The sequence below is a fragment of the Spea bombifrons genome, chromosome 7, assembly GCF_027358695.1.
Source record: "Spea bombifrons isolate aSpeBom1 chromosome 7, aSpeBom1.2.pri, whole genome shotgun sequence".
Taxonomy (NCBI): Eukaryota; Metazoa; Chordata; class Amphibia; order Anura; family Pelobatidae; genus Spea; species Spea bombifrons.
In genome coordinates this window covers 34,661,131-34,681,330 of record NC_071093.1, presented here as the reverse complement: position 1 = coordinate 34,681,330, position 20,200 = coordinate 34,661,131, and the positions used below count along the sequence as shown (strand labels likewise).

The following is a 20,200-nucleotide window of genomic DNA, read 5'->3' as shown; positions in this document are numbered from 1 at the left end:
TATGATGTACCTATCTATTCATCTATCTTCTACCATGCATCTAGTTCCTTTTCACATTCACTCATTATTTGGATTCAAATGTTTATGTGCCACACTGCTATCCCATACTTTGGCTTAGAATACCCATGAAGTTTTGAATACACATAACGTTGCCACCTCCATCATAATGAGGAGCAGGGACCCAGCACTATTCTCACAGACTGTTTACCACATTGATTTTATATAACCTATATTTTTCCTTTGAGTATTTTTTATGATTATACAGATCAATAATACATCTGGCTGGACTGCAACAGGAAACGTTGTTTAATCATCTTAGAGTCAGGGCATTCACTCTTAGGTATGAAGCACCTAGACTTAGCTCATCCAAAACAGAAAGAACCGCAGAATTCAAGTTCTGGAGTAAGGAATATTTCAGCACAAGGGACAGCGACATGAATGCTGCTCTAAAAGATCCCTACACATTGCATATACACACATTTTGTAAATAAACCCATGTTTTTCTAAACATATCTATACATGTTGTGCACAATATAATAAAAAACACACAAGACAGGACATACATCATCTCAACATTGTTTGTCAGTTGCAAATTCAATAGAAAAACACCAAAGTGTTTCTTTTGCCAAATGCACCTGCTGTTTCTCTGTTTGCCCAGCAGCCAATGGTGAGAACTTCTGCAGAATACAGAGAAGATCTGTCTGCCAGGATTGTACTATACATGGATCCCAGAACTTGACTGCAGCCTGTGCTTTGTGTAGAATATCTGTGTTCTTTGCAATACCAGTGGGCTAGAGCAGACTGTAATTCTCTCTCTTACCTTAAGGATGTGTTAGCTGACTGCAGCCTTCAGTTTCCAAAAAAGCTATGAGGAATACAGAGACTGGGCATGCTGTCCTACAATTCTGCAGCAGAACAAAAAAAAATGGTATAACCTGCTAAAATAGGAGGAAGACTATGGATGCAGATCTCAATGGATAAATGCATTCACTCTTCACACAGCTAATACAAACTTTGTAATGAAACAGGTTGGAATACTAAATGATGCTGCATTATCTGCGATGTGAAGAAGTAACTGGGGAAAAAACGAGACATAAACAGGGATTTTCTACTGCATTGCTTGGAATGGATTGACTGAATTGACTCTATGGTATTTGAGCCTGAGGCTATGATACATGGATGAAGAATGCAGTAAGTATTTACATGCCTGTTCACTGTTAATATATGTTCATCGCATTCTTCCTGATTTATTCATTGATTGGAGTAACATATTTATAAGATATGATGAGCATATCAGCTGTCATATCACAACATGGGAAGAGATGTCATTTCAGTATCAGTAGATTATTAGAATGCTAAATCATTTCATGAACATTTTGATTCTATTTTATCATTCAGTTGGTTTGTCATAATGAAGTGATTAAGACAGGCAAGGAGGCTGCCGTGTGTCATAAATGTGGAACTCATAAAACTTAATGACAAGGGCAATGCAGTGTTTTATTTTGTCTTTTAAGTCTCTGCCTTGTCAAATTTACTGTGAGAGTGGGGAGTTTATTAAAAATACATCCATTTACATTTGTCTTTTATAAATGTGTCATAGGACCAACATATTAGAGTGTGCGTGATGAAATATCACAATGTCTACTTCTTAGGATATTTCAGGCATTTATGATACTTCAACTAGAATAGTGCTTTCTTATGCAGCTGTTGGTGTCCGTTTTCGGGTTTCTCTTACTATTTAACGGTAGATTTTGCATTCTAGGGAGCAGTTTCCAGTGATAAGTATTATAAACTCTACATTTGAGTTCTGATAGAGAATGTCTGTACACTAACATAGTACACTTCTTCTACATGACTTGCACACATGCCCAGACTAAATGCCACTTCCCATTGCATTTAACATTCTAAAAAATAATCATACAAAGATCCTACATGGAAGCTTTTGGTTATTTTTGTTTAACCCTTAGAATGGCTGAGGCCCATTAGTTACAATGTAGCACTGACAAGTGTGCCACTTTTTTCTTGTGAAACTTCAGATGTATTCATAAATCAAAGCAGATTTAAGCATAACTTAAATGTATTTTGCTTAGGCAGCTATTGTGCATAGACCAATTGAGATTACTGGTTTTGTTGGCAGCTATGTGGAAATCAAACTGCAGCATAGACAATGTTATTGGAGGAAAGGGTGGAAGAGCATCCCATCAAAAGGTGCTGAAACCCACAAGATGCCAAACTTTCCAGCATGTCAATTATTAACCTCTCAATCTGAAGGCTTTGGTATGTATTAATGTAGTGAAGCATTTGGCCAGCAGGGGGCGGTGGTGTGTTTTTCCAGTATGTGAATGGAGATCTAAATATATCAAAAACATACTGTAGGTAATAGTAGGAGCTTCCCTCTTTTGTTTTATTTTTTTTTTCATCACAATAAAAACATACATACAATCTGTCTTCATATCATGGGTATAAGAAAATCTAGTTTAAATGCAAAACTTACATTGAAAATAAAGTGATCAAAATACAGTCACGACTCATCTATAAGGTAAAAATAGCACCAAGCCAGCTGCATCACACATTATTCATGATCTGTTAAATTGGATCATTTCTTCATCACTTTGTATGTAAAGTTCATATTTATTGGGGGTGTTCACTGTATAGGTTAGATCGCCACTAAAGGTAGACGGTGGGGAAAAATATTCTGCAGGGCTTTCGAGCTGGAGAATAAATGCTGATGGGGCAGAAATAGAAAAGCTGTTTATAGGAATGCACTCTGGCAATGAATGGAGTATCCAAGGAAAATACTGCAGGGGTATCCCCCGAAGAGCTAATCTGCAGAGAGTAGGAGACATCAAGTGATGCCTTGGATACCTATGGGGAGAAAATAGAATACACGAGAAAGGAAATAGGCAACTAAATGAGTCACATAAAAAATCAATGCATCTAATTATGTGTCTGGATTGTGAACCTTTACAGCAAAATGTCAATACACAGAAATAGCCAAACACACACAATACTATGGGCTCTAAAGTAATACAAGCTGATCCAAGTAATACTTTTGTATGTATGCATTTATCTGTTTATTTGCCGACTTGGATTTTCACATTCTCTAGGTATGCTTGCTGTATCTTTTTGAGAAATCCATTTATTGTGCAGATCAGCCTGTGCCATCTCCTAGTGTTTGCGCAATATTGCAGTGTTGACATGGGAGCAATTATAATGTGAAAAGTCAGCATGGAATGTCTTTTATTCTACCTGCTCCGTGGATCTCCAACACACAGTCACTGGGGATCTGCAGTTTAGGGAAAACATGAGACAAGCTGATACCAAGACAAAAGGGAGTGGAATAGTTAATTGATTGTGATGCAGTAATGCATAGCAAAGCTATAATCACTGCATCTAAAGAACTAGTTTGATCTTCTCCACACAAACATTCAGTCTTAATGGTGAATATAATGGAGATGATTTATGTCTAGGCTAACGCTTTCTTCTTCTATCAATAGGAAGTAATGCTGGAGAAGATGGAGAGATTTGGATCTGCTGTATTACTCTTCAATGCTCTGTTCAATATGATGGACATATCTTATGGAGCTGAGAAAACTTTCCCAGTTCTGAACATTGCAGTCATTTTGGGAAGGACTAGTTATATCAACGAGAGGGATGTACGAGCTCTATGGACAAGAAATATGTCTTCAGTCTTTGATGTCAACGTGGTGACCTTGCTAGTGAATCAGACTGATCCTAAGAGTATTATAAATGGTGTGTGTGACCTGATGTCAGGGACAAAGATTCATGGTGTTGTGTTTGGAGATGACACTGATCAAGAGGCAATAGCTCAAATGCTGGATTTTGTTTCATCTCAGACTTTCACCCCAATCCTTGGTATTCATGGTGGATCCTCAATGATTATGGCAGAAAAGGTAACTAATGAAAGATTATTTTAATTTTTGATTTACTGACAATAATAATAATATATTGATATTTGTCCTTCATAAATAGAGCTTTCCAAAAAGTGCAAAGCCATTTGCTCTTTAAAATGTTACATTTAAATTTAATATACAATGTATGTATAATATGTATGACCTATATAAACACTGGTTGGAAATGCAAGAATACTATATATATATATATATATAGTATATATATATATATATTCCATACATCCTAATAATAATGTATAAGGTTTTAGTGTTTCTTTTTCTACTCATCTTCTTGACAAATGACATCACTAATTCAGATCTAATAAGAATCTTTTGCCAGTCCTACAACTCCCTGTATTCCTTGGGGGAAAAAAAACAGTTCATCTTCCCAAAGCTGTAGATACTTCAAAAGGTAATATAGAAAAAATATAATTTCTTTAAGACATGTTTGGTGAAAGCACTAGAACAGTTTCATATTAAATGAGAAAATGTTCAGACTCTTTGAAATGATGAACTGCCCCATATAAATGAAAGTCTGTCTATATCATGTGCTGATATGATACCCATTACTCAGCTGTCAAAAATGGAGCATAAGCAATTTACCACTAGAGCGAACTATATTGGTAAGTTTCATAGTACAGGTTGTTTTGTTACCTAAAGTAGGTTACATGCTTTTTGTTCACTTTAATCTCGATACCTTTGTATATGCTGTTCTTTATTCAGTTCAGAAGATGCAAACACCATAGGATGTTTATTGTTTGAGAGTGAGAGTGTGGTATGTATACTTTTATAGTGTTTATTACATAAGTCTCAATCATGTATATTTGTCAGGACTGTCCCAATTTTAGGCATGATTCCTACCTTTCTGGTATACTATTCTCCTCTTCCATTTTTCCAGAAACAGAAAATGCAGCAAAAACCATTTATTTTTCATTGGCACCGGCAAAAAAAGGGATCCCTTTCAGTAAGGCCATATGCATTTTTTAATTCATTAATTTCATCCAAAATCCTAATATCACAGCATATGGCAAGGGTAAACAAAAGATAATGATGTGTTTTTTGCTAGACTAGTGCTTATTCATTGGTAAAGTAGGATTACATTAATTAGTGTGTATATATACGTGGTTAATTAATTACAAACAATATAATTTGACATACAAATTATAAAATGACTTACCAGGAAATTGTGATGTATTGTAAAGTAAAATATCTAAAGTTAAGATGACTAAGATAACTGGAAATATCAGGAGGCAGGTATGTAAACTTGGTTCATGCAATAATCCCTGCCATTAAACTAACTCTACAAAGACACACCAAAAGCCAATGAATTGATAAATATGCAAACAAGAACAAAATCTATATTAATTAGGAATCGGATAAACTAGAACAAAAAACCTGGAGTAAAATATAAATGAAGAAAGGAGTTGTTGGCCTAGAATATTGTTTAGTACTGGAGACCACATTTGAAGAAAGTCTGGAGTGAGTAAATTAAACCTATCTGGAAAGACTAATTGATATCAGTATATCTTGGAGGATAGACTGGATAAAATACACACAAATGGGTAAAAGTAAAGGATGGAAATGTTTTTCAAAAAGGCAGAATGTCACAAACACAAATTAAAGAGCCAGAGGCTTAGATGTGGTATTAGAAAATATTTCTTCACCAAAAGTGTACAACAAGAAAATGTAAGCATGTATGATTAGGCTTAAGCCGTATCCTATATTTTTAGATTTAAGGCACAATGATTGTCCGTTTCTAATATTTAATTGTTATTTTAATAAAACCCTAAAGCCTGTCCTTCTGGACACCAAAGTTTAATACCACTGTAACAAATAAAAATTCACTCTGTGGCCGCCATCGTCACTATGGGGCACCTGGGTATGACGTTGTATCCTGGCGCTCTGTATCTTAACTATGCACAGCGCCTTTCAGTACAGTCTATGGCGGCACAGCACAGCCTCCGTATTGTAAATGGGCCAGTTGAGGACATGAGAGACCTCCCCTTTGACCGGACGATTGAGGAGCAGCACACTCAGGGGCCTGAGAGTATCTCTGTTACTGTGGCTGCAGGCTTGTGTCAGGTGGATCTTAAAAATAATAACTCTGACCCTTGCCTTCCCACAGGGGAGGGCTTGGACCTTCTAGCTCTGGGCAAGTCCCATGTTTGTCCCATTGTTAATTAATCCCTGGTGGCAATGGCAGGCTACTCATAGGTTTGTTGGGTTTATATACAAAATGCTGTGAGAATCTCTGTCACTTAGCACTATTGTGTAAGTGACATTACAGTTAGACAGGGAGAGAAACTTAAACATAGTTTGTGTACTTGATCCCTAACAAAAAGATTGCAATCTTAGTGGAAAAAAAAGGAATCAGAGAGATAACTGAGAAGAAATAAGGAAAATTGGAAGCATATCATTCTAAAATGCAATCTGCTGGCTCTAGTCCTAAATTTGAAAGCCCCGATAAATCCTCCACGCATAATTTACTAACTGCGTCTTCTTTCCTTATTGTGTGTTAAACATGATCTCGCCTTTGAAATGAGAAAAAGACAAATTTCTCCTTGATTATAGGTCTTTAACGATTAGATAACTGAGACTGCCATTTTTCTTATTTTTGAAATGCCCTATCTGTTCGGTTGATAACATAGTATTCTCTTATTATAATCATTCCATACATGTACTTTGTTATTAAGATGAATGCATTTATGTGTCACCTTACAATGCTGCGAGGTGCCACTGCCTGTTTTTTTGGTAAATAGACCCAGGTGCAATGATATTGTATAACAGCTATCCTAAATCTAAGACAAGACCAAGGTTTGATTAAGACTTGAGTCTTTACATCAGGAAAAATGGGAAGACTTGTTGGGTTGAATGATTCTTATCTGCCGTTAAATTCTATGTTTCTAGCTGAATAATGCGTCACGCATTTACAAGTCCTGTTAACCTTTGAATGGCCCACATTTTTCTACTTAAAGGTTTGGAAATATCTATATGGTGCGATAGAAAATATGATTTTATTTATTAATTTTAAAAAATCCAAAAGCTTTACGCCAGTAAAGGAAGGGTCTACTGTCATTTTTTAATGGATTAATGGGTTAATGGATATTGGAGTTTATTTTGCATGGACTCCAACACAACTTTCTGCATGTAAAAAAGTGCATGTGTTCTTTTTCCACTGGATTTATAAAATACTTAATTGTTATTTTCCTTTTCCCTCTACTTATTTCTGCTGGAACAAGGAAAGTACTTAAGTACACTTCCTGCATATGGGCTGTAGTGCTCTCATTGGAATCGATATTTATTTTGACGAGGGGTTAACTTTGTTTACCCATCTTCTCAGGCCTACCTGATCAGCAGACAGAGAGATTTACAAAGAGATGGTAACAGAGTTTCAACCTCTTTAAAATAAACAAATAATTGCCACCATCTTAAGAGAGGCCCCTTGCGAGATATCAAAGCTCTCCTCAAGCACCACAAACTCTCTGCTAGCCACCTTTCAAGAGAAGAAAAACTTGCACTCCTTAAAAGAAGATACAAACAAGCTGTTTGTCTTTAAAAATTGTAGTTGGTCATTTATTTAGGTCTGTAGTCCCATAGTAAAATAAGTCAATAATAAACAAAACAATAAGCAAACAAGCCAGTTGAACCCACAACACCACAGTTTAACTTGTTTCACACCAAAAGGTGCCTTGTCAATGATGATAAAAGAGGTCCCCCAAATAAAATAACACACGTTATATTCACTAATGGTCTTCCCACAGCCATTAAACAAGAAAAACATGACTGGAAAGTGGAAGTCCATACATATCAAATTGGGCAACTGTATTTATATAAAAAAAAATAATAGATGATCTCCTTTTCGTGTGGGAAGGTGATGTATCACTTGTTAAAGAATGTATTCATTATTTAAATCATAATAACTTAAACCTTGAATTTACTTATGATTCACATTCTGATACAATCTCTTTTTTGGACCTTGTGTTGACTGTTGCTGATTGTAAGGTAACTACTAGACTTGTGCATTCGGATTCGTACGAATTACAAATTTACTGAAGTTTGGTAAATTTGGCGAATCGTACAAAGCCAGAAAAGCTTAGAATTTTAGTCCAATGTACATGGGCCCTTATTCATCCACATTCATTCACACTCTCACACTCTCATACCACCTCATTCTCAGGTGATATTTCCTGCCACCTGTTCACGATATGTTTTAGTAGTTATTAGACATGTACATGCGGTTTGGCCACAAATTTGGCACCCACATTCACTTACTATTTTACATGTTGTCATCCATGTAATAGCATTAGAGGAATGCATGTGGGGCAGTTCACCCAGTTGAGGAGGAATTGTAGTGAAGATCAAGCACATGATTTGTTTGGGAGGTTAAAATCGAGAGATTATAAATATAATGATATCATGAGAGTTTATAGATTAGCTAGTGAAAAGTCGAAGGAAGATATATTAATTGATCATACGTAATTTTGCACGTGATGGTAGTATTGTTTTTTTCACTTCTTATAGTAGTATGTGGGTCGCTCAACACATATGCTTAAAGAAAGAATTAGGGAACATCTTATTAGTATAGAACTACAGACATCCTCCTCCCTTGGTAAACATTTTGTGTAATAATGAGGACAAGTTATTACAATATATGCTTACTCAACTTAATCAACATGAGATGTACTGGATGTTTCATTCCCAATATGATGTGTCGTGCTTCCTTGATTTTGATAAATAGAAGCTACATATATACATATATATACATATATACATATTTATACATGCAGTTTATACAGGTATGAACATTTGCATAATAATTGTTCTGAGAATTTGATTATAATTGTTGCTATTATGTCTATGTTTATTATTTTTTCAAAATATACAGTTGCCACATTTGATATGTATAGACTTCCATTCTCTAGTCATGTTTTTCTGATTTAATGATTGGCTGGGGGAATATATTGCATGTTTTAATTGTTATTTGGGGGACCTCTTTAATTATCTACCACAACGAGAAAGCTAGCTTTTCGTGCAAAGCACATTAAACTTGTTTCTTCAGCTGTGGTGTCGGTGGGTTCGACCGGCCGGTATGCTTATTGTTCTGTTTGCATGTATTTTACCATGGGACTACGGCCCTAAATAAATGCATGCTCTACAAACATGCTTATTATTTAATATTTTGTCTTATTATGCTCGTTTTTCTGTATGTATGAACCAAATACATATGTTTAGGGGGCATTGTTCCTTTTTGGCCAAATTACGTTGTCTATGATTTTTAAAAATGCATATGAATGCAGTGGTATATTTTTATTTATTTTGATCATATATTATTTGAAAAGAAAAATAAAAATGAACTTGGTGGCCTTTGTTTCTACATCAAATATACTACCTTTTAAAGAACTGTTCTCCTTTTAACTTGTCTGCCATGCTTACATAGTCTGGAAGTGTATTAGGATATATTTAATACCCTAGTATTAGTATAGAGCCTGATAGCACCACTGAGTAGTGAAGTACTTTAATACGCATTTTTCCCAAACGAAAAAACAAACAAACAAATATTGTAAGGTAGAAGATGCAGCCCTGCAGCTGCAACTGTTCTCTTCCTCCATAGCTGAACAATTCAAGAAGCCAATCAGTGGCTTAGTACAAAGGCACTGATTGTTTAAAATTGTATTTATATTGCATTTCAACATTTTCATATAATATATTAATAAATATTGTAGAAATCCTGCATAGAGATATTTTACTATTGTATTTGTTGACTACTTCTTTTAATCTTTCAGATTTAGAGGTAGGGATGCTACAATGCCAATTTCCCTGTAAAAGTGTTAAATGTTCGGCTTTGCTACTGGAAATAACACCATGTTTATGCCTCCACTTTATTATTGTCTGAATTGTCAATAATGCATTGCAAGAACAAAACACACAAACCTATCCAGGAGGCTGCTTACCACAAAAGAACATATTTTAGCAGGAATAAAGAGACATTTGTTTTTTGTAATATTATTAGCGATTTAAGTTTGTTAGTAAAAGATGATGTCTGCCAAGATTTTAATCCTAAAAACTGTTGTGGCGAAACTGGATTTTTTTTCTGGCACCAATATAACTAGCACAGATTAAGAAGGAAACAAATGTGATCATAATGCTCGTGTTTAGCTATAATGTTCTTCTTTCTCATTTACTGAACCCACACAAGTTACATATTGTTTTTTTCAGACAAGAAGGGCTTTCGTTAGATGCTATTATTTTTATTGTGTTATATAATCTACTATAAAAAAAAGTATAACATGGTGAACAATTGAGAAAAAGGGACTTTTACTTGAAAAATATTTTACTCATCTATAAAAGCTAATAAAAAAATTGCTAAATAGATTCTACTATTTGTCCTGGGTTTAGAAATACCCAATGTCTTTATGTTTTTGGCCTTTTTCTTGCAAGTTATAGGACAATAAGTACAAATGGTATTTTGGTACTTATTTTTTTTCAAATCTGGTCATTCTGCACCACATGTGCACTCCAGTGTATTTCAGATGCTAGTGTTTTAACTCTTTCCATGTCCTAATTCTACCATGAGTCTTTGTCAAACTTTGTGTTGGTCATTTTTTTGCATTTTTTGAGGTATGAATGTACAGCTCCTTGTATATGTTACTGCCAAACAACACCCAAATATGTGTTCAGCAACATCTCCTGAGAACAGCTTACCACCCATGCATAGGTTTGTCAGGTTGTTTGGGGGGTAACAGGTCACATTTGGCGCATGCACAATTTCGTTTTCCATCTTGGAATTTTGACATGTTGAAAATTCTGCCCCACATTCTTTTTAGGACATCTTTAAAGCCAGCCAATTAAATTTACCCCATCAAACCATGTATGTTTGAAAACTAGACACCCCAGGGTATTTCAAATACTGATATTTTAGCCCCTTTTGGTAGTGATTTTTTTGTGCCCCCCCCACACATATTGTAGTTTTTTATGAATTTACCGCTCCTGTTATATGTCACTGTCAAACAACACCCAATATGTGTTAAGTAACATCTCCTGAGTACAGTGATACCCTCCATGCATTGGTTTATTGGTTTGTTTGGGGGCTAAAAGGCCACATTTGGAATGTGTGCATTTTTCAAATTGGAATTTTGACATGTGGTCATCTTGCCCTCATGTATTATTTGGGATATCTGGCCAATTCAATCTAACCCATAAAACCATATATGTTTGAAAACTAGATATTCTTGGGTATTTCAAATACTGGTATTTTGACAACGGCTGGTGGTGAAATTAGAGCATGGAAAGGGTTAAAACCGTAAAATCATAATTTTTTTAAAACACCCCATGGTGTAAAGCTGATTTTAGAGCTTGCTCATAAAAATAAACTGGCACTCAATTTGCTTGCAATCTCCATTCCAGTTCATCCCAAAGGTTTTCAATGGGTTTACTGTACAAATTAAAAGAGATACACTCAGGCAACATTATTTGCACCTGGATTGAAAACTGGCTAAAAGGTAGAGTTGTTAATGGAAAATTCTCCACCTGGAGAACAGTAGAGTTTCTCTGGGTTCTGTCCTAGGCCCACTGTTATTTAATGTTATTTTTTATGATCTTGCAGTGGGTATTAAAAACCTGTGTCAGTCTTTGTAGATGACACACAATTAGGTATGGTAATAAAGCCTGAACTAAATGTAACTTCCCTGCCAGGAGGTTTGGTCAAATTGGAGGACTGGGTGACCAAGAGGCAAATGACATTTAATGTTGACAAATGTAAATATATGTATGTTGGCAAAATAAATAAATGTGTAAATTATATGATAAATGGGTGTTGTGTTAGGGAATTCATTGAATGAAAAGAACGTTTTGTAATTAACAAACTTAGCAATAGTGCTCATTGTCAGTCAGCTGCCGAAAGTAGCAAGCATTTATCTCTACCTATTTGGTATATATGACTGCAAAAAGTGCCCATAGTAGATCCAGTCTTATCTGACAACACAAACTTGCATCTACAACTGATCAGCTTTATGTTGGTATCTGTAAATACAGTATGTATCTCAGAAGATATACCTAGTTTTCTAAAACAATTAAATGGTATTGAATTTTTTTTTTAATTACTTATCGAAAAATGTTTTTCAAATATTACCAACACCTTTTTTAAATTTCCCATCAAGCCATCTCAAACAAATGTGGCTTATCATTGCTGTAAGCAGAGCCATGTTATTACAGAAATGTAAATTGCTTATTTCTTCAACATATACCATTTACACACTTCGTATGACACATAATATCTTACTGCATTAGTGTAATTGATGCTTAAGAAACTGGATTATGTTAATAAAATGTTAAGATTTAGATCTCCATCTTTATCTGATATATTAAGCATTTTTCTTCTTAGATGTAAGTCTTATATATCCAGATAGCTGGAAAATAGAAGAAGACAAATCCTTTCTATGTTGTCACATTATATTATGGAGATAGCATTTTTCACTATATGAGTTTGTGTGTCATAAACTCTTTTATAATCTATTTTTGTATACTTCTATTAAGGAACCAATTCTTCGGTTAATACCTAGAATCCAGCTATAGGTTTTTTTGTACCATATAACAGAAGAAAATATTTTTTTTAATCCTAGCCATAACATCACTGCAAGCACACAATAATCAGAAACAATGAAAGTCACATATTCTGTCTGTCAAGCAAACTCACGTGTTGCACTGCTTCCTGGCCATTAAGCGCACATGAGAAATTGCTTGTTCCAATTTGAACTGACAGTTTAATAGTTTGCATTTTTTTTTGTTTAGCTACATACCTGTCCATGCCTGAGCAAACAACCAGACACAATTTAGGTTTTTTTTGTTTAGATAGTAGTGATAGTATTTCTCGTGCTACCCCAAGCCTCAAGTATTAAGCCAGTATTACAACCTCATGCTGAGGAGTCCCATTAAGGACGAAACAGCTGTCCATGAGCGGTGATCTGGCTACTGCTCCTCTTACCCGAGTTTTGTCTAAAGGCTGTCTTGTACAGCGGGCAATTACTTTTAAGAGATCCATGTATAAAGTGGATATAGAGGCAAAAGGCGATCATTGTTGACCTTATTTGCATGCGCCTACCCAGAATCCCTTGTGGTTGTGGCAGCACCATGAGATTTCTGTAGATGAGTATTTAATAATGTTTCTACTACCCCCTTAATTTGAAGTGGAAGGGTTTTCCATCACCTTTACCCACCATAACTTATGTAATTGTTTAGATAGGAATCCAAACTGGTATGGCTTATATGCCGTTACACTCATAAGCATTTTCTATTTAAAATAACAATGGTCAAAGAGTTCCGTATAGTGTAGTTTAAAGGAGGCAGGAGGTGAGTGCTGACGATCCTTTTACCAGGAGCAGATTAACAATGGGTTAAATGGGCCAACTGCCCCAGGGTAAAGGGCCCCCACTAGCTGGGTCAGGTGTCCCAATACCTTTGTCCATATACTGTGTGTATACATACATATGTATGTGTAGTACATGTATAGATTTAGATATAGATATTTATTATAATATTAATTTTGGAGGGGGCCCTTTTTAACAGTGTTTCCCCTGGGCCCCACCTGACCTTCATCTCTTCGTGCCTTAACCCAACAATAACAACAAACATGATTTTTGGTGATCACATGGGGGAGGCCCAGCAATACTGGGACAACAACCACTTATTTGGCCACCTGGCCCACTCAACACGTTCCTTTGATATCGTACCGCATAGCTTCTCCTACCTCGTGATAAGACCATTTGGGTAGCTGATATAAACCTTTAGAGTGTGGCTGCATGCGTCGAAGGCGTAAGTGGCTGCTGTAAATGTAAATGTTCCACTCGGGTTCAGACTGGCTACAGCCATTCATTGTTGTTATGGTGACTGGATTAGCTGAGAGTAGTTATCTGTACATACTGTGTATGGCTTTTGAAAAGGGTATTTTATTGCTGTTTTATGGTTAATCATACCAGTGGCATACCATTTTAGAGACGTTTTATGTCTAAAGCAGGTACTTCACCCCTTAAGGACAGTAGTTGTCTTATATCTTTTTACTTTTAAATATACAATAAAGTTGTAGGTTGTATCTATATGATAAAGTAAACCAACAGTGGATGGGGTGAAGTGGGGTACAGTTGGGTATACCCCCAGCAGGCTTCTTTTATTATCCCCTTCCCACAACACACTTTGACAGGAGGTCCTGGGGATCGCCAATTCATTTATCTTTATTTAATGATTTTTTTCAAGCTGCGGCAATTGATTAACTAGATTTCGTGAGCCTCAGGTGAGAAAACGCAACTTCAGTCGAGTCTGGTGCCTCGAGGCAATTCTTAGACCCAATTTTTAATCTAGGTCCGAATTATTTTCGTGAACGGTTTCACATAAAAATGTATCGGGTACAAAGGTTAGCTCCTTTCGTTAATGGGACAGATTCTGCCAAGGATCAGCATATGGTGCTTGGCACTCAGCCCTGCAGCCTGTCTTACACTGGGAAGCAGTTTACAGCTTCGAGGGTCTCCCTGTGCAGGAAGAGACACAAGCATAATCTGTTTAACTTTTTGTCATGCTCCTTACTGGATTTTGTGCTAGTTAGCAAATCATATGCATTAATTTGTCCATTCACTATACATTTTATCTGTGTATCCTTTTAAATTGTATCTGTCCAGGCAGGCACGGGCAGGTTTGGGTTAAGACACATACCTTCCAATACTTATTTCCTAAAGTATGCCGTCTGTCTGTCCCGGCGGGCAGAGCGGGTCACTGACAGTGTAGGCATTGACATTGTCCATAAAGCACAACAGGATCCTCATGATCGGATATCATTATATGTTTTGGTAATGGTTTTTAAATTCAGCAGAATTTCGAGGAAAACAGACCGATGTCAATGGAGATTTTTACTCTATATTGGCACAAAAGCGCTAACATTTGGGCAGGGATGCACTGTAGGATAGGGTATTAAGTAGCTGTCTGTTCTCAGTAAGTTAATCACAATGTTCTTCTGTATGTTCTCTGTTTTTTTTCCCCGTAAATTTGAATGAATTTTACAACTTCTAGCATTTTGACTAGATTAGGATTTTTGGAATCTTTCTAGTCTCTAGATATTGTTACTGTTTGATCCTAATAGCATATATTGTAATGATTTGTGTTTGCAGGTATCTCTTTGGGAAATATTTGTAATAAACTAGTTGGGTTGAATTTTATAGGTAATAGAGCTATGCATATTTTAAATATTTTTTTTATTAAGGGATGAAATTACTATTTCTAAATGACACATTATCAATGCTGCTGTGATTTCTTTAGATTACAGCTTTTAGTTTTGGTCCCAATTTTATTTATGCAATTAATGTTTTATATACAAACATTATTACTTTTTTTTTTTGCAATGAACATTTTTACTTGTCCTTTTTCTATCCAGACAGGAATTAGATACGGCTATCCACTTACAGAAAACCGTTATGCTCTTGCAATTAAACCACTATTGCTTACAGTAAGGGACTACTTAAAAGATTTAATCTATACCACTCGCAGAATTCAATAAGAGATCTACATGTGCTCTGGTAAAATATTAATGAGAAGGCTTCCAATGTAAACATAAACTGGCATAAATGTTATACCCTTTGAAGAGAAATTTAAAAGGCTTCTCCACAGGATCTCCCTGGAAATGTATTGTGGAATAGATGGAATAGATCAAGTTTAAGGTTTTTGACTGCAGAAGAATTGGGAAAAGGTTTCTTAAAAACTAAAAAGAAATTGTCACAATTATCTCGTAGAAGAATAGTCTTGCTAATTAATTATTCAGCTGCTTCGCTGTTATGGTACAAGCTGATAGCTCTAAACCTGTCATTCTTAGTGGTACAAAACAGAAGAAATATTGTATTGGGGGGGTTATAGTATTGTCTTATATAATGTGTTCTTTTCTTATCAACATATGAGAGTAGTCAAAATGCTAGAAGGAGTAAAATCACAGCGCTTAGGCTTCAGTTTTTACAAAGACTTTGTTCTCTAAAGAAATTGAGAACTTATGACAGCTAGGCTTTGCAATAATTGGTAAAATTGTTGGGTCGTGATAAGACCATAAGTTTTGCAACTGATTTAGAAGAACTAGTTTCACCATGGATTTTGGATGAACCCTTATTTTTGAATTTAAAGAGGGTGTACTTTCTTTTTCACACAACTGTACTAGTCTGAGACCACCATCCCCTCTGAGCATACGGCACCATTCCTCCATTTAGGAGGTCTATGATTTCCTAACCGTATGGACTTCATGAGGGATATCAATTTTGTTGCTCATTACTGGTAAAAACAGTGCTGGCTCCAACTAATAGCATTGCTGTGTGATGTATCTTAATAAGTATTATGTCTCGGTAATCCTGCAAATCTTTTCCCTACTAGAGATGTTAAATTAAAAGCTTGTCTGTTTCCAAGTTGGAATATCAATCCCAGTTTCATGGTACCATGTTTGAAGAGAGATAATCCTTGAAGATTTAAAATAACTGAAAACTTTTTGGAGGGGAGAGCTTTACTGTCTTTGAAAGAAAGCTCTGGATTACTTGCTATTACGAGATATAGAAACATATTTTTTCTTGTTTTACTCTACAAACTGAATTGTCATTTAGCAACTTCATAATCCAGCTTCCTTTAGATTAAATGACCTAGTTTTTATCCCTGTGTGATATAATTCTCCCAAATGCTCCTTAAAGCATAACCCAGCAATTCTACTAGGGCCAGACTGACCAAGGGGTATATGGAGCAATTGCTCTAGTGCCCCAAAGTGGTAGTGGGCTCTGAGCCATTCATTCTGTTGTAGACTTACTCGATTTGTAGTCGCCTGAGCTACTCCACGGATGTCATAACCTGTTCCACCTGTGAGTTCTGGATTAATGTGAGGGGCTGTCAGACACTAGCAGAGTGGAGCCGGCCCTACAGAAGGTGGGTATATTAACATATGCAGAGCAAATTCCTCTCTCCTAGTGCCCATCTGTACCCAGACAGGAAGAGTGGGAGGGCTTTAGGTAACAAGTGTGATCTGATTGGCTGTTCATCCTTCTTCTTCCCTAGCTTCAGCCCCAGTGTTATGTGGTATGTGTAGTATTATGCCGTGTCCCAAATTATAATTTTTGCTAAGTATCCTGAAGCTCTGATCTTCCCTGACAAATCTACTGCGCTGTGAAATCGATCTTTTGCAGCATAGATCTCAGTCATAGCTCTCACACCTTGTGATGTAGTAAGCAGAGCACTGCATTGTTATGACACATATCAAACATATCATATTCAATTCACCTTCACTACATTGTGCCTCTGGCCTCTCATGTACCCCCAGCCTGGTCACCTATAGCATGGCTCCCAACAAAGGTGTCCTGGTTTGGGATATAACATAGAGAAAAGGATTCTATAATAAGTGGGAGAAAAGCCAAGAGCAGGAAGTCAACGGAAGCTGGCTGCAGGAGAGAATGCAGCAATATGTCGTGTGCACTGCTGCTGCCACACAAAAGATGTAGAAGAGCGAAGGAATCAGAGGAACGTCAGTAACTTAGATAAGCGTAATGGTGGAAATAGAGATGACAATGTTTACAGTGGTGGGTAGAGTCAGGGAGAGCAATAAATGTGTGCTGTGTGTTATACTTTATATATATATATCTATATCTATCTATCTATCTATCTATCTATCTATCTATCAATAGATATATAATCTATAATGTGTAAAATAATACATTTAAAAGACTGTCAGAGAACAGAGTATAATATATGGAAAATTCACACTATCGATTTCATTAACTCTAGAATGTGTACGGTGACTTATATATATATATATATATATATATATATATATATATATATATATATATATATATATATATATATATATATATATATTTATGGCCCACCAGCCGACCCTGCAACCTAAATGTGCCGAGTTATTTTAATTTCCTTGCTGTGTAATTATGATTGTATTTTAGTAAAATAAATAAACATGGTATTATATATCATGTTGTCTGATCATAGGGCTAATGGAAAGCTCCCTCTCAATTGGTTCTACTTTAAAGGTCAACGATTCCCATTTACCTAGAAAAATTAGATGCCTCTGCTTACTGTAATGGGCACATTTGAGCTCAACCCATTAAGTTATTATCTGAGAAATTAAAAGGAGGACAGTATTTGAATTACAGAGCTTTCCAGTTATTTTGGGGCATAGCAGGGACCTTGGTTTTCCAACCCGTTCATCAACCACATCATCACAATTACACTTGGCCTTCAGGAATGTATCCTGTCGGCTTGTTGAAGATGTGGATATAAATACATGCAGCTCCTTATATTGATGGTTAGGGATAAGTAGCAAGTGTATATTTAAAAATTCGGTATGTGTAAAAAACAGCATATATACAATTATATGTAATGAAAAGATTATTTATTGATGTTAACCATTAATACATTACACGGGTAGCTAACAAGCAAATGAAAACAGGATTTGTGTATGTATAAAATCCCAGACTAAAATATTTTTTCTGCCTTAGACTAAGCACATTTTTCTTAAATGTGACCTTTTTTTGTATATTATATATATACAATTCATTTTCTATATTTTATTAGAGTTAGAGGACGCTGGTGAACTCTGCGGAACATTTTGCTTAGCAATAATTATGCTTTAGTAACTATAATTTTATAAAACAAAGAGAAACGTACGTGGTGTTTACTATGAGCTTTTCCAGCTTGTATCTTTGGTACTAGAATCATCCATTTTCCCTACATTGATTTTTCTGTCTGAGAGTATCCCATAGCAGATGCACAAACCCCATAAAGTCACTTAATGTAAAGGCACGTCGTCGCAATTTCAATGCAGAACAATTTACTATACAATTAAGATAAATGCTTGTCGTTGGTTAAATACAAAATAGAATTAGGGTAATCCGTTATAAATGGACAAAAACCATTTGGATTTCTTCCCATTGATCTTTGAAGATATAATTAACACAAAGTTTACACATGTTCTTTTTACATATTATGTTACATGGAAAAAAATAGATATTAAAATGTACTAACACTCCAAATAAATTAAATGAATTAAAATAATTAACTAAACAGCAAACATTACTTTTATTTTCACCCCCTGTTATTATTTGGTATAGATCTAGTTAAGATCTTCTATCTAGGTCAAAACACAGTAGCAATCAAATCTATACACCATGCATTAGACCAGTGGATCTCAACTCGTGGGTCACGACCCTGTCTTCAGTGGGTTGCGGAGGGTCAGGACTGGAGGTATACCTGGGGCTACCTAGGGCTGCCTTACACATTCTAGCGGCAATCCGCAAGCAGCAGGCTATCAGGACCGCGGCCGCAACAATCAGGGCCATCAGGCAGTCTTCGGTCCGGCATGTACTTTAGTATTACTCCCCGACCGCAAAGCAAGTTGCTTGATTGGTTTGCGGTCGCTGTCTGCTCCTAGTGGGAGCTGAATAAAGTTTTTCTTTGATTGCTCCTCCCCTCTTCCTGCTGCAGCCCACAGACAGCCTTTCCACTCCTTCATCTTTTCTGAGGTTATTTTTGAGTCGCGACTTAATGACCAAAGACAAATGTGGGTCCTGAGGATACACGGGTTGAGAACCACTGCATTAGACCATGTAGTTAGAGGTAAAATACAACACATTATTTATTATTTTTTCCCTTGCTTTTCTGTTCACTTTCACTTTTTACTTTGCTTTCTTGACCTCCAACTCCCAATCCTTGACCCCCAACTGGCAAACCCTGGCATGACATAAAAATAAAATGGCTATCCCTCAACTCTTAACAATGTTATGGAACAGTAAATGGTTTCACCTTTGACTTCTGTCTCTTTTTCAGTGGACATAGTGCTTATCTGTCTAAAATAATCAACATATTAGTTAAGGTGTATTTGAAAAATATCCAACAAATGTAGGGTATACAAAATAAAATATTGAGGGCACTCGCGCTAATGTTCACAACTCATCAAAAAGCAAAAAGATTTAATGGGATGCAAAACACAAAAAAAGGTGTCTCCAAACACAACAAAATAAGATAAAATCATACATCCTATTACATACATACAATTTGTACAGTAGAAATCAGGCTCAAAAACAGGTAGATTCCCCAACATGGAGCTACCTGAGACTGTGACAATATATATACTGATAAATAGATTTCAACTGCAAGATATTACCATATGTTACGAAGAACCATCCTGATTAAGCTTCTCCTGCAAGAAGGGCTCAACTATATGTAAGGTTCATGGGAAGTTCAGGTTTTGATCGATAGCTGACAAAGTGAATTTA

At 35.9% G+C, this 20,200-nt stretch overlaps 1 protein-coding gene across 1 annotated transcript in view; it reads left to right on the top strand.

The window, feature by feature from the left end:
- The first annotated feature begins 562 nt into the window (after positions 1-562).
- GRIN2A (glutamate ionotropic receptor NMDA type subunit 2A) overlaps positions 563-20,200 on the top strand; it is a 115,622-nt gene continuing 95,984 nt past the window's right edge. The window contains exons 1-2 of the mRNA XM_053470426.1: positions 563-1,191; positions 3,498-3,914. Of these exons, the coding sequence (XP_053326401.1) occupies positions 1,180-1,191; positions 3,498-3,914 (429 nt within the window). The 5' untranslated portion in view covers positions 563-1,179. The remainder of the gene's footprint in view (positions 1,192-3,497; positions 3,915-20,200) is intronic.